Source organism: Capricornis sumatraensis, chromosome 23 (genome assembly GCF_032405125.1).
Source record: "Capricornis sumatraensis isolate serow.1 chromosome 23, serow.2, whole genome shotgun sequence".
Taxonomy (NCBI): domain Eukaryota; kingdom Metazoa; phylum Chordata; class Mammalia; order Artiodactyla; family Bovidae; genus Capricornis; species Capricornis sumatraensis.
The window spans coordinates 24,346,475-24,360,535 of NC_091091.1; the positions used below are offsets into that span (position 1 = coordinate 24,346,475).

General features: G+C 44.0%; 1 protein-coding gene across 1 annotated transcript in view; it reads left to right on the forward strand.

The window, feature by feature from the left end:
- The window catches only part of PDCD11 (programmed cell death 11), a 42,459-nt gene that overhangs the window by 20,235 nt on the left and 8,163 nt on the right, over nucleotides 1–14,061 (forward strand). Inside the window, exons 18-25 of the mRNA XM_068961429.1 lie at nucleotides 618–767; nucleotides 1,186–1,301; nucleotides 2,967–3,508; nucleotides 4,451–4,513; nucleotides 9,647–9,755; nucleotides 11,335–11,424; nucleotides 11,604–11,709; nucleotides 12,133–12,310. Coding sequence (XP_068817530.1) covers nucleotides 618–767; nucleotides 1,186–1,301; nucleotides 2,967–3,508; nucleotides 4,451–4,513; nucleotides 9,647–9,755; nucleotides 11,335–11,424; nucleotides 11,604–11,709; nucleotides 12,133–12,310 — 1,354 coding nt within the window. The remainder of the gene's footprint in view (nucleotides 1–617; nucleotides 768–1,185; nucleotides 1,302–2,966; nucleotides 3,509–4,450; nucleotides 4,514–9,646; nucleotides 9,756–11,334; nucleotides 11,425–11,603; nucleotides 11,710–12,132; nucleotides 12,311–14,061) is intronic.

A 14,061-nucleotide genomic window follows, 5' to 3' on the forward strand; every position in this document is an offset into this window, starting at 1 on the left:
AAAGTGAATGCCCCTGTTTAACTGCCGCCCAGATTCCAGTGAAAGATTGTCGCTATTAGGCCAGGAGTCGCCGTGCTCCCTCCCAGCCCAGAATCCAGACTCCCCTGAGTTCTGTAGCCTCAGGTTTGCGTTTGTGTGAGTCCATTCACCCCTTCACTTTCTGTTCCTTTATTCATCACGTGTGGTGAGTGATAAAATGGAACCAGGGACCTGCTGGAGGACTTCGTGGGGGTTATTAGTCTGCTCCTCCTAAGTGTTGAACATTGTGTAGAATTGTTGGAACCCCAGTGGGATTTGGGAATAAGAAGCTTGAGAGGGTAGTTTCTAAACAGAAAGGATGAAAATTCCAAAGCCAAGACAAAGCATGTGTTCCTGACATTCATTGGCTCTCTCCATGAATTATGGCCAGGAGGGATTCGCAGGGGGCATAGGTCCCTGCCTGTGATGGGAGTGTTCATGGACGTCAGACATTTTTACCAAGAGCGGTTTTACCTTCAAGGTGTTTGCTGTGCAGAGTGTTGGAAATGTCCTCCGTATGGCAGCATATTTCCAAAGGGAAAAGAATGGTGAGTGTTGTTTCATCTTGTTAATCCCTGTTTCCTTTGGATTTCTGTCAGACTCTGTGTTGATCCAGACTTTGGCTGAGATGACCCCGGGGATGGCCCTTGACCTGGAGGTGCAGGAGGTGTTGGAAGACGGTTCTGTGCTGTTCAGTGAGGGCCCTGTGCCTGGCTTGGTCCTGAGAGCCAGCAAGTATCATCGGGCAGGTGAGTGCATCTCTCTCACCTTTCTTGGTTGATAGGGGAACCCTTTGCCCGTTGCTGCCTCTGCTGGGTACAGAATTTCTAAATACATAGGCTAGATGAGCTGATTCAATAGAAGTTTTTGGCGTGCTTATTTTGTATAAATGCAAATGAAGACAGCAGCAGTACTAAAGAAGGTTTAGGTATGAATTCTTTTATTGTTGTATTTGGGTGAATCTATTTATCAGTGTATGAATTGACACACTTGAATTATGGGAACTCAACCCTAGGCTTCCTTAACCCGTATAGACCCAGGACATAGGTCCTCTTCTGTTTTGCGCCTAAGGGCTGCAGGGCAGTTGGGGAGATGCTGTCTTCTTCCCCCCTCCCCCGCTCCAGGAGGGTGATCACAGCTTCCTGTGTGTGGTTCTGCACTCTGCAGGGCAGGAGCTGGAACCTGGGCAGAAAAAGAAGGCTGTAATCTTAAACATTGATATGTTGAAGTTGGAAGTACATGTTTCCCTCTGCCACGATTTGGTGAATAGAAAAGCTAAAAAGGTAAGCTTGTTGATTGTGGACTTCATTCCAATGATTTCAGTGGCACTACACACCTCTGCAACCCCACACGCTCTGCAGATGCTTGTACACAGGGTAGCTATGTGCCTGGATTTGTTTGGGTCATTCCCAGGTGTACCTGTTGTTCTGGTGTGGGTTTTTTTTTCTTTTGGCTTTTTTGACCAAGCTGTGTGGCTTGCCGGATCTTGGTTCCCTGACCAGGGATTGAACCTAGGCCCTGGCAGTGACATCACCAGGTCGCAACCATGGGATAGCCCGGGAATTGCCCTGGTGTGCTCGTTAGTAGCAGTGACTTTCACTCTAGTTCAGGCGGATGAATCACATGGTCACCCTGATTAGGGCCAAGCTGGTGTCCTAGAGGAGAGCAGCAGGCAGATGGTGACTGTAGGGCTCTGACCGATTGAGGAGTCCCTGCAGAGGAGTGGAAACCACTGTCTGCTTGTTGCCATGTGAGAGCATCTGGGTTAGTGTTGCTAAGGCACTGAATTTTAAGAGAAGGCAGAATTTAATTTTTTTTTTTTTGAAATAGGTGTGGGAAATGTTAGAAACTCTTTTTTAAACATCATGTGAACCAAACAGAACATGTCTGTGGGTAGTCTGACTCCAGGCTGTTCATCTGCACAAATAAAGAATAGCTTTATTCTGCACAGGCAAAGAATAGCTTCAGGAAAGCTTTCAAAATGAGTGGTATTTTCTCTCCAGATGACACATATATTTCATCATTTTCTGAAGTACTTATTAAGCTCCTCATTGCATAGGGTATGTTTCAGAGGATTATATAGATGTAATCCTTAACCTCTAGTTGCTTCTAATTTTGAGACTTTGAGACACAAAGAGAAATAACAAACAGTATTAACCCCTCACTAAGCTTTCTGACAGGGTTTCCCGGGTGGCACTAGTGGTAAAGACCCTCCCTGCCAATGCAGGAGACGTAAGAGACGCAGGTTCAATCCCTGGGTTGGGAAGATCCCTTGGAGGAGGGCACGGCAACCTTTTTCAGCATCCTTGCCTGGAGCATCCCCATGGACAGAGGAGCCTGGTGGGCTACTGTCATAGGGTCGCAAAGAGTCGGACACGACTGAAGCAACTTAGTATGCATGCATACAAGCTTTCTAGTAGACCCCATTTCCATTTTATCGTCTGAGTGAAGCTGGCACTGCTGTAAAGGCGTGAGCACAGCGTGGATGATGGGGAAGGATAGGCTACATCCTCATACACAGTAAGCTGTCAGTAGTGACTCCTGTTGGCTGAGTGAAAGCACAGGATGGAGAGCTGCAGGACTAGGAGAGCGGGGACCACAGTGCTGTGTTAAAGCTGGAGCACCGTTAGCGGCCACCCGGCTGTACACCAGAGTCCCCTGTAAAGTTCTGCTTTCGCCAGTTGTAGGATAGGACTGGGAATCTGAATTCAAAACAGAAGCTAACTCCAGGTGATCCTGAGTGTGTTCCTTGAGTGTGATCATGTCGACAGCCTCAGAATACAGGAGGGGAAATTGGGTCCTGGGAGTGGAGGCTGGTTTATTCCAGCTCACATGAGCCTTGGGTCCCCAGGACTCAGTGGGCTTCCTCAGTCACACCCTGCCCAGTGGGTGAGGAATGTGTCCTTGTGCTCTGTAAGAAGCAGGGATGATGGTTTTCTGTTTTCCAGCTGAAGAAAGGCAGTGACCTCCAGGCCATTGTGCAGCACTTGGAGGAGTCCTTTGCCGTCGCCTCCTTGGTAGAAACTGGCCACCTCGCAGCTTTCTCCCTGACCTCTCACCTGAACGACACCTTCCGCTTTGACTCAGAGAAATTGCAGGTGGGGCAAGGCGTCTCCCTAACCCTCCAGACCACAGAACCAGGAGTGACCGGTCTCCTTTTAGCCGTTGAGGGGCCAGCTGCTAAGAGGACCATGAGACAGACCCGGAAGGACTCAGAGACAGTCGACGAGGATGAGGAAGTGGATCCAGCTCTGGTCATAAGGACTGTAAAGAAGCACACCCTGTCCATTGGGGACATGGTCACGGGGACTGTCAAGTCCATTAAGCCTACCCATGTGGTTGTGACCCTGGAAGATGGCATCATTGGCTGCATCCATGCCTCCCACATTCTAGATGATGTTCCAGTGGGCACATCTCCTACGGCCAAGCTGAAAGTTGGGAAGAAAGTCACTGCCCGAGTGATTGGCGGGAGAGACATGAAGACCTTCAAGTATGGAAGCTTAGGGCGAGGGGCTGGCTTTTTTTTTTAGCTTTTGTTTGTTTATGCAGAGGGTCTGGCTTTGAGGAGAGCTTGCTGTAATTGTGGGAGAAGGGATGGGAACTGGAGCAGGTTCAAAAATTGTCGTATGTCACATTTCCTCTTTAGTTCACCAAAATATTCACCAAAGAGTCCCTTTGTCTCTCCTTATTTTTTTAATGGTATATAAGGTAGTGGTTAAGAGCATTCATTTAAAGTCAGATCTGGGTTGAATTCCAGATTTGCCACTCAAAATTACATGACCACGAGTTAAACAGTTCCTTAGCCCTCTCAGTTTTATTTTCCTAATTTGTAAAGTGAGAGTGATAATAGTGACTACCCTGTAGGACCATTGCAGTGACTGGGAAAAGAACACCTAGCGTGGAGTGTGCCTGCTGGGTTGTCTGACACATAGTTATTGCTCAGGATATATCAGCAGGTACTATAATCTACTCTCCAGCACATACCTTAATTGTATTCATTTACTTTAACTCAAGTCACAGTATGTTATTGCTGCAGAAGTCCTTGCTATAAGAAAACCAAAAGAAATTCTAAGTCTAGCCAATAATTTGCATATTAATTTCAGTACCTGTGGGAACTTCAGTAAGTCATTTATTCTCTCTAGACCTCAATTTCCTTCTTTTTAGAATGAAAGAGTTGGAGTATATTATCTGTAAGGAAAATTCATTTCAGGGTTTAATATGATAATCCCAAAAGATCAGATGAGCTAATTTCTGAACGTTGACTCAAACGTTGAGAATGGAAACTCTCAAGCCTGATGTTACCAGGGGGTGGTGTGGCAGTGGAATGGGTGGTTTTTTTAAGCTCGGTTGAGTGGGAAGTTAGAAATTCTGATCTCCAGATTATAGTGTGACAGAGAATAGGAGAATTGATTCGACTTTCTTTCTTTTCCAGGTTTCTCCCAATAAGTCATCCCAGATTTATACGAACCATCCCAGAGCTGAGTGTTCGGCCAAGGTGAGGGGAACTCCAGTGGTTCCGTAGAAAGAGCTTGGGCTTTGGAGTCAGGAACCTGAATTCTTAGTCTTAATTCAGCCAGCATTGTGACTTATTTTGCCTCTCTGTCCAGGTTGTCTTTTTTTCTTTGGAAGGGATATTTGTCTGGTTTCTCAGTATAGCTAAATTAGAGAGATTATATGAAAATCAATGTGAAAGCTGTATTCAGAGTTTAAGTATCAATTTAAAGGCTGATTGCAAGTCTGTTTGTTGATGTTTGACAAAAAGAAACATTTTTGCTCTCAACCTAGTATTCTCAGTTCAGTTCAGTCACTTAGTCGTGTCCAACTCTTTGCGACCCCATGGACTGCAGCACGCCAGGCTTCACTGTCTGTCATCAGCTCCCAGAGGTTACTCAAAAACTCATGTCCATTGAGTTGGTGATGCTATCCAACCATCTCATCCTCTGTTGTCCCCTTCTCCTCCAGCCTTCAGTCATTCCCAGCATCAGGGTCTTTTCAAATGAGTCAGTTCTTCACATCAGGTGGCCAAAGTATTGGAATTACAGCTTCAGCATCAGTCCTTCCAATGAGTATTCAGAACTGATTTCCTTTAGGGTGGACTGGTTTGATCTTGCAGTCCAAGGGACCCTCAAGAATATTCTCCAACACCATAGTTCAAAAGCATCAATTCTTTGGTGCTCAGCTTTCTTTATAGTCCAATTCTCACATCCATATATGACTACTGGAAAAACCATAGCCTTGACTAGATGGACCTTTGTTGGCAAAGTAATGTCTCTGCTTTTTAATATGCTGTCTAGGTTGGTCATAGCTTTTCTTCCAAGGACCAAGCGTCTTTTAATTTCATGGCTGCAGTCACCATCTGCAGTGATTTTGGAGCCCCAAAAAAGTCTGTCACTGTTTCCTCATTTATTTGCCATGGAGTGATGGGACCAGATGCCATGATCTTAGTTTTCTGAATGTTGAGGGGTTTTTTGAATGTTGAGTTCTAAGCCAACTTTTTCACTCTCACTTTCAAGAGTCTCTTTATTTCTTTGCTTTCTGCCATAAGGGTGATCATCTGCATATCTGAGATTATTGATATTTCTTCTGGCAATCTTGATTCCAGCTTATGCTTCGTCCTGTCCAGCATTTCTCATGATGTACTCTCCATATAAGTTAAATAAGCAGGGTGACAGTATACAGCCTTGATGTACTCCTTTCCTGATTTGGAACCAGTCAGTTCCATGTCCAGTTCTAACTGTTGCTTCTTGACCTCCGTACAGATTTCTCAGGGGGCAGATAATGTGGTCTGGTATTCTCATCTCTTTTAAGAATTTTCCACAGTTCGTTGTGACCCATACAGTCAAAGGCTTTGGCGTAGTCAATAAAGCAGAAGCAGATGTGTTTCTGGAATTCTCTTGCTTTTTCGATAATCCAACGGATGTTGGCAATTTGATCTCTGGTTCCTCTGCCTTTTCTAAAACCAGCTTGAATCTGGAATTTCATGGTTCACGTACTGTTAAAGCCTGGCGTGGAGAATTTTGACCATTACTTTGCTAGCGTGTAAGATGAGTACAATTGTGTGGTAGTTTGAGCATTCTTTGGCATTGCCTTTCTTTGGGATTAGAATGAAAACTGACCTTTTCCAGTCCTGTGGCCACTGCTGAGTTTTCCAAATTTGCTGTTATATTGAGTGCAGCACTTTCACAGTATCATCTTTTAGGATTTGAAATAGCTCAACTGGAATTGCATCACCTCCACTAGCTTTGTTCATAGTGATGCTCCTAAGGCCCACTTGACTTCACATTCTAGTATATTTGGCTCTAGGTGAGTGATCATACCATCATGGTTATCTGGGTCATGAAGATCTTTTATAGTTCTATGTATTCTTGCCACCTCTTCTTAATATGTTCTGATTCTATTAGGTCCATACCATTTCTATCCTTTAATGTACTCATCTTTGCATGAAATGTTCCCTTGGTATCTCTGATTTTCTTGAAGAGATCTGTAGTCTTTCCCATTCTATTGTTTTCCTCTATTTCTTTGCATTGATCACTGAGGAAGGCTTTCTTATCTCTCCTTGCTATTTGGAACTCTGCATTTAAATGGGTGTATCTTTTCTCCTTTGCCTTTCGCTTCTCTTCTTTTCACTGCTATTTGTAAGGCCTCCTCAGACAACCTATTTGCCGTTTTGCGTTTCTTTTTCTCGGGGATGGTCTTGATCACTGCCTCCTGTATAATGTCGTGAACCTCCGACCATAGTTCTTCAGGCACTCTATCAGCTCTAATCCCTTGAATCTGTTTGAACCTAGTATTTTAGAACTCAGTAATTCCCTAAACATACACCGTGTAGCCAAGAATACTTGTTCTCTGAGTGTGGACTACTGCTTGGTGACTGAAAATTTTAGGTCATACTCGAGTGGATTATGCAAAGGGATGCTCCACAAGGGATTCTGAGTGAACTAGTAGGACTAGTAGTAGACGAGGAGAACTGGTAGTTCTTTGTAGTGGTGGATCCAATTTGTCTGGGGTCATTCTTTCAGAGAATCTTAAGCATGTTGGTCTGTGGGCCTGTCTGCTTCTGCTTACCACATTAAAAAAAAAAACAAACAAAAAAAACCCAGCCTCTTGGAACTGAATAGGCCATCCATGAGTGAAGCTGCTGCTGCTACTGCTAAGTCACGTCAGTCGTGTCCGACTCTGTGCGACCGCATAGACGGCAGCCCACCAGGCTCTGCTGTCCCTGGTATTCTCCAGGCAAGAACACTGGAGTGGGTTGCCATTTCCTTCTCCAGTGCATGAAAGTGAAAAGTGAAAGGGAAGTCGCTCGGTCTTGTCCGCTCTTAGCTACCTCATGGACTGCAGCCCACCAGGTTCCTCCGTCCGTGGGAGTTTCCAGGCAAGAGTACTGGAATGGGTCGCCAGTGCCTTCTCCAGTGCTTCTGCAGAGTCAGGCCCCCATCCATCCAGGCTGTAAGTCTTATGTGCCTAGGGTGTTATGCAAGGACAGGACAACTTAAACAACTTCCTGAGGTTAAGGTTTGATCAGCATCCCGAACAGAAGTGGAATAGTTCTGCGAGGGCTTGTGTCTGAGATAGGGAAATACGTCTGAACCCTGAGCACCAGATGCTGACAATGCTGTGGCAGTGTGGGTCAAGCCAGGAAATGAGTGCATTCCATTGAGGAGATGGGGGATGGAGAGTTACAATAACAGACAGACAGATGGACGGGTAAAACTCGAGCACTTCTTTCACCTCCTCTGTGCACCTGTGTTGTATTGTTAATTATTTTATTTTAATCAACGCCTCTGAGAAGCATAGTATAAACATAATGGTATAACTGCTGTGTTTCTCAAATGCTTTTGTTTAAAATCATGTATCTTGAAGTCAGGAGGGAAAACATTTGTTTAATCTATGGTGTTGACTAACTTGACAAAATGCCACCATGTTTTCATTCCCACTTAGATATGGAGATCTCCTGCACAAAGAGAATGTCCTGTATCTTGGAGCAGAGTTCAGGGTGGGTGAGGGTCTCTCAAACTAGATGAGATGTTTCCTGATTAATTAATTACTCATTTGGAGGGGCTGCAGTTAGGAGAGCAGACGGTTCAGGAATCTTTATGTGTGTCTTTGGAATTCCTGCTAGTCGCTGAATTTTCTCTTGGCATTAAAGCAGTTATGGCTGCCTTTTTTTTTTTTTTTTTTTTTTTTGAGAGAAAGGTAAAGTAAAATAATTTGGGAAAAAGAAAAAAGGTAACACATACTTGTAATGTGTGTTTGTGGTTTATTAAAAAAATTTTTTTTTCTAGCTTTGTGCCTCTGAGGCCTGTCTCAGCTTGCAAATGGCTCTCTCCTCCCTATGTCTTCATATGGGCTTTTCTTTGTATTTATCTGTGTTCTAATCTTTTTTCAAATTTTTTTTATTGTGGTGAAAACACAATGTAAATTTGCCCTCTCACCATGTTGTTAGCTATATGCACAATTGTTGTAAACAGATCTCTAAACCTTTTCATCTTGCATTTAACTAAAACTGTGTACCCATTCATTTCCTGCTCACCTCCCAGCCTCTTGCAACCATCATTCTGCTTTGTTTCTCTGAGTTTGAGTTTGATGTCTTTAGATGCCTCATATAAGGGGAGTCATGCATAGTCCTTCTGTGACTGGTTTATTTCCCTTAGTACCATGTTCTCAAAGTTCATAGGATATCTGTATTTCCGCTTTACTTGTATATGAGTTTCCTGTGGTTTTTATATTCTCCAGTACTTGGCTATTATATGTTACAGTTTTACCAGTGTTACTTGTACCATTTTATTGACGAGTTCTGTTTTGTTTTAGAAATTTGAATGGGTAAGGTGGGCTGGGTTGAAACAATGGGAGCTCTGTGCTTCCTTTGAAGTGATTTGTAGACTGATAATTTTCAGACCACATCTCCTCGTTGCTTTTCTGCATAGACAAAGAGAATCAAGAAAGTGATAATGCCAAGGTAGTACTCTTGCCTGGAAAATCCCATGGACGGAGGAGCCTGGTCGGCTGCAGTCCATGGGGTCGCAGAGAGTCAGACACGACTGAGCGACTTCACTTCCACTTTTCACTTTCATGCATTGGAGAAGGACATGGCAACCCACTCCAGTGTTCTTGCCTGGAGAATCCCAGGGACGGGGGAGCCTGGTGGGCTGCCGTCTATGGGGTCGCACAGAGTCGGACACAGCAGCAGCATGGGACGGAGCCCTGAACTTTTGAGTCAGAAGCTCTGACTTGAGTCCCTGGGTCTGTAGCATAAAGTGAGTTTAATAGTATCTTTCCTGTTTGAATCAGACATGAGAGTGTTGTCACATTCATTTGTGAAAGCAGTTCTGCAAACAGTAAAGCGGTAGCTCAAGCATTGAAATAAGTAAAGTAATTTCATTTTATTGTTGGCTACCTACTTTGTAGTTTGTTCATACCTAGTTGAGTGAGTTGGAAAGGATTAACTTTCATGCAGGTATTGTGAATATTCATTCCCCTTTGGGGACAGAAATGGAGGTGTGCATGGTTGGTGTGTATGCATTAGGGGAGTCCAGTAAAATTAATCCAAGGCCAGTTGGGGGAGATGGTCTCAAGCTAGGAGCTTATAGAGATTGGTTTACTCTTTCCATTGCCTTTCTGCGAACAGTGAGCTGAAGGAGGATGGCCATACTGCTCTCAACACTCACTCTGTAAGCCCCTTGGAGAAGATTAAACAGTATCAGGCTGGTCAGACTGTGACTTGCTTCTTGAAGAAGGTGAGAAGTGCATGCCCTGCAATGCAGTGCTGTCTTTCTTATAGAAGAAAGGGGGGAGGAACTAGCAGTGACCATTTGCACTAGGCTTTGATTCTATGCTTACTGCCTTGCTGATGTGTGGGAGATAGTAAAGCCCTCTGCTCCTAGAAAACATCTGGTCTATTCAAGGAGCTAAATTTATGGCTTCCAAACAGCAAGCAACTCACAGTTCTACGTGTTTGTAGATTTCTTGTACAAAATAGACAGAAAAATACATCATAGAGCAAGAATTTGAATCCAGTACTTTATCTTAAATAATGTAAAATTCATATTTCTGTGTCCACAAATAAAGTTTTATTGGAATATACAAGAAATAAAAAATTTTATTTAAAATAAAGTATTGGATTTTAGATTTTTGCCTTTCATAAAGTTCAGGAACTGTGTAAAACAATATGTAAATTGGGTGTCAGATTATGTATTTAAACCCTAAGTAGAATAGTAGTTGAGTAAAGGGAAGAGATCAGTGAGAACTGTACTGGTTAGAATATATCAGAGAGAAGGTCAAGGTCTGTCTGGACTTGACCTTGAGGGGTAACTCCTCTTCAGTGTTGCAAGAGTCTTCCTGCATGAGCATCTGTCTAACTATGTCCATGATGCTTGATACCTTTAGTTACTTTTTGTCTATAGATATTCATAAACCCTAGATGCCTTAGAGTAATATTTAAGGTTTTTCAGAGGGAATCCCTGGTGGTCCAGTGCTTAGGACTTTTCACTTCCACTGCAGAGGTATGGGTTTGATCCCTGTGGGGGCTAAGATCCATAAGTCACACAGTGTGGCCAAAAAAAAGGACTCTTTATAATCTGACCTCATGAATCTGGAGTACCGGTCATGCTGAAAACCTCCTTTTTCCCCCTTCTTTATTTCTACACTGGGGTACTGTCTGTTCCCATTGCCTATAATTCAAGGTCTAGCACCGATAACCTTCCCTTCTTCCTAGTTCTCCTGTAGAGTCTGTAGCATATTATACTCCTGTGTGTTGCTTTCTGCTCTAGTCATTTGCATATTCATTCAACTTACTTTTTGCAGACAGTAATCTCTTTGAAGGCAGGGCCTGGCTGTTAATCACTGTCATGCTGTGTGTAGTGGCTGCTTGATAAATGTTTTTTGAGTTGACCTGAATATTGGGGTGTATATTTAGGGTAGAGCACTGTGTCAATAGAAAAATCTAAACTGATTTAGAAATGAGATGTTAGTCCCTGAAGGCTGTTAACTCACTGTGCGCAACTGAGCTTAGAGGAGGCTGTGAGGTTGGGATTGGTTCTACTGCTTGAGGACGTTATCTCTGAGGCCTTTTCTGCCTCCTGATCAGCTGAGGCACCAGGAAGGATGTGTGTTCTGCTGGGCTGGTGGAGGCTCTGAGCTAGACTTGAGTAAAGCCTGTGAGAAGTGGAGGGTGGGCAGGGGGATTGGCCTGTGGGAGTAGGAGTAGGGCCCTTTCAGTGTGATTTTAAGAGTGTCTGCTTTAGTGAAAGGAAAAGATGAGATGCTTGTATCTGCCCTATTCCATTTCTTCTCTTGTTTTTTTTTTTTCCCTCCTAGTACAACATGGTTAAGAAATGGCTCGAGGTGGAGATTGCTCCAGACGTCCGAGGGAGAATTCCCTTGTTGCTTACTTCTCTTAGCTTCAAGGTTAGTGTGCCTGAGATGCCTGGAGAGGAAACCCCAGCTCCCTGAGCTCGAGTTAATCCTTGGTGTGTGCTCACAGTGGGGACAGGGATCCGTCCCATAGGGGATACTTACTGTACTGTGGGTTTAGATAAATGACAGGCCTTTCTTCAAACATCAGAGGAAATTTTTTATCCTTCTAGGTTCTGAAACATCCAGATAAGAAGTTCCAGATTGGCCAGGCCCTGAAGGCCACCGTGGTTGGCCCAGCAGATTCCTCCAAGGCCTTCTTGTCTCTTTCACTCATAGGTATGGTGATGAAATGGGACCTGGTCAAGGAAGAGAGGGGGTGGAAAGGGTTGGGAGAAGGTCTTAGTCATCGCCCAGGTTGAAGGATGCCATGGAGGTCAGCATCCTCAGAAATTCTACTGCAGAGGCTGTGTCCTTGGAACAGCTTTTCTCTTGGGGCTTTGCTCTGTGGCCTGTGTCTGAGACATCTTTACCTACAGTTGTTTTTCTTAGGTCTCTCAGAAAGGGTTGTCCAGCACTCGGCCTTGGCATCCTTGACCACGTGGTACAGTGGTCTGGGTCTGTGTGATCATTCTGGTCCACTCATTCTAAACACCCTGAGCCCAGACACCTTCACCTCCCGCCAGCCTCTGGTTGGCTACTGTCTCAGCTTCTTTCTTGGCTCACTTCTTCTTCCCTGCATCTGGTTCATTGTCTTACCAGGTCCTCACAAGCTCAAGAAGGGGGAAGTGGCCATGGGCCGTGTGGTGAAGGTGACGCCCAAGGAGGGGCTGACCGTCTCCTTCCCCTTTGGGAGGGTTGGAAGAGTCAGCATGTTTCATGTGAGTGACTCCTACTCGGAGACGCGCCTGGAAGACTTCGCCCCACAGCAGATTGTCAGGTAGGCTGGACTCTTTAACTTTTTCCCACTATCTGTGGGATTGGTGGGGATTTGGGGGGTTTTGATTTTTTTTTAATTACAGGTGTGTGGTTTTGTACCAGAAAAAAAAAATAGTATATAAAGTGGAAACTGAACATTGCTTGGTTGCTCCATCACTTTTGCTTCGATTTCTTTCAAGACTCTAATATATGTAGTTACAAATTTCCCTTATGTAATAGTAGAATTTAATTTTCTATACTGTTCTGCAGCTTGCTTTTTCTTAATCGCAGTGACTCATGCACTTTTTCTTTCCTGTGCTAGTATTTCAAAACCTTCCTTGTTCTTTACCTTACTTTTATCTTTTTTTTTTTGAGTTGCATTATGTGTTTTTTTTAAATCACAGTTTATATAAATAATTCTGTTGATGGACAGTAATGTTGAAGTGAGTATATTTGCACCTATGTTTGGATACTAGTGCAAGTATGTGTGTGAAATAAATTTCTAGAAGTAAAATTGATGGGTTAAATAATGTTATATATCTTGCCGAAGTGTCTTCCAAAAGGACTGTGCTAAATTTTCTCTCTATTAACAGTTAATGTGTCTGTTCATTTTTCACACCTCTGTCAACACTGGGCATTTTTTTCTGTGTGGCATGTGGGATCTTATTTCCCCAGGTAGGGATCAAAACCATGTTCCCTGCATTGGGAGTGCAGACTTTTAACCACTGGACCACCAGGGAAGTCTCGAGACTGGTACTTAATTTTATCTAACACTGGATATTCTTAATTTTTAATCTTTGCCACTGAATAGGCCCAGATTGATGTCTTAATTTAATTTGAATTTCTCTTACTGGTCATTTTTCATGGTTATTGTCTGCTTACATTTGTTCTATGCTTTGCCTGGTCAAGTTGCTTTATTAACTATTTTGGATGCACAGAAATGAACCTGCCTCAGAGTTTTGAAACTGTTCCGTAGCCTGAATAAACTAGCATTGCAGAGGCATATTTCAGCTTGGTACAATACATACTTTTCTGACAGTCACACACAATTATCCAGCAATGGAGCAGGCACCTTCTGGAGGCTGAGACTGGAAAGCAGTAATTGCTCTTTCCCATCTCGAGTGTTCCAGCCACCAGCACCTGCCTTCATTCTCAGCCACTTGCCGGAGCTCAACAGCACAAAAATGCCCAGGGCCTAGGAGAAGAAGAATGTCACAGAGAAATCCAGAATCATCTCTTTTCTTTAGGCTTACAAAATATGGATGTGATTTTTTTATTTTTAGCAAAATATTTTTTTTAATAACCTTATAGTTAAGCATATGAGTAGTGTTCAGTTGTAGTTCCTTGACTCTCAAATGTGGATGATAAGTTAACTCCCCAAAGGCAGACAATCCCTTCAGGTCCTTCCCTGCGTTAAGGGCCGTGATGCCCTGGTGGGAAACACAGATGCTGTTGTGGGAGGAGTTGGGCTGTATTGTTGCTGAGACCCTTTCTCCTGGTAAGATTCTCTACCCTGTGACTTTGGGCTATTACTTGCCATTTTCTGTGATGTGAGTGTGGAAGTCCCCTAGCAAGAGTAAACCCTACTTTCCCCCTGAAGCCTTCCCCTCTTAGGTCTCACTTAGGGGGCCGCCTCTGAACTGTGAATCTGCAGTGGTCCTGGGCTGTCCCTGCCACGGTTCCTTGGGTGAGTCTCTCCACGAGATCAAACCCTCCCAACCCCCGACACGGGGCAGGTCTCATCTCCTGCGTGTTCCCCACGTGGCTCTGCAT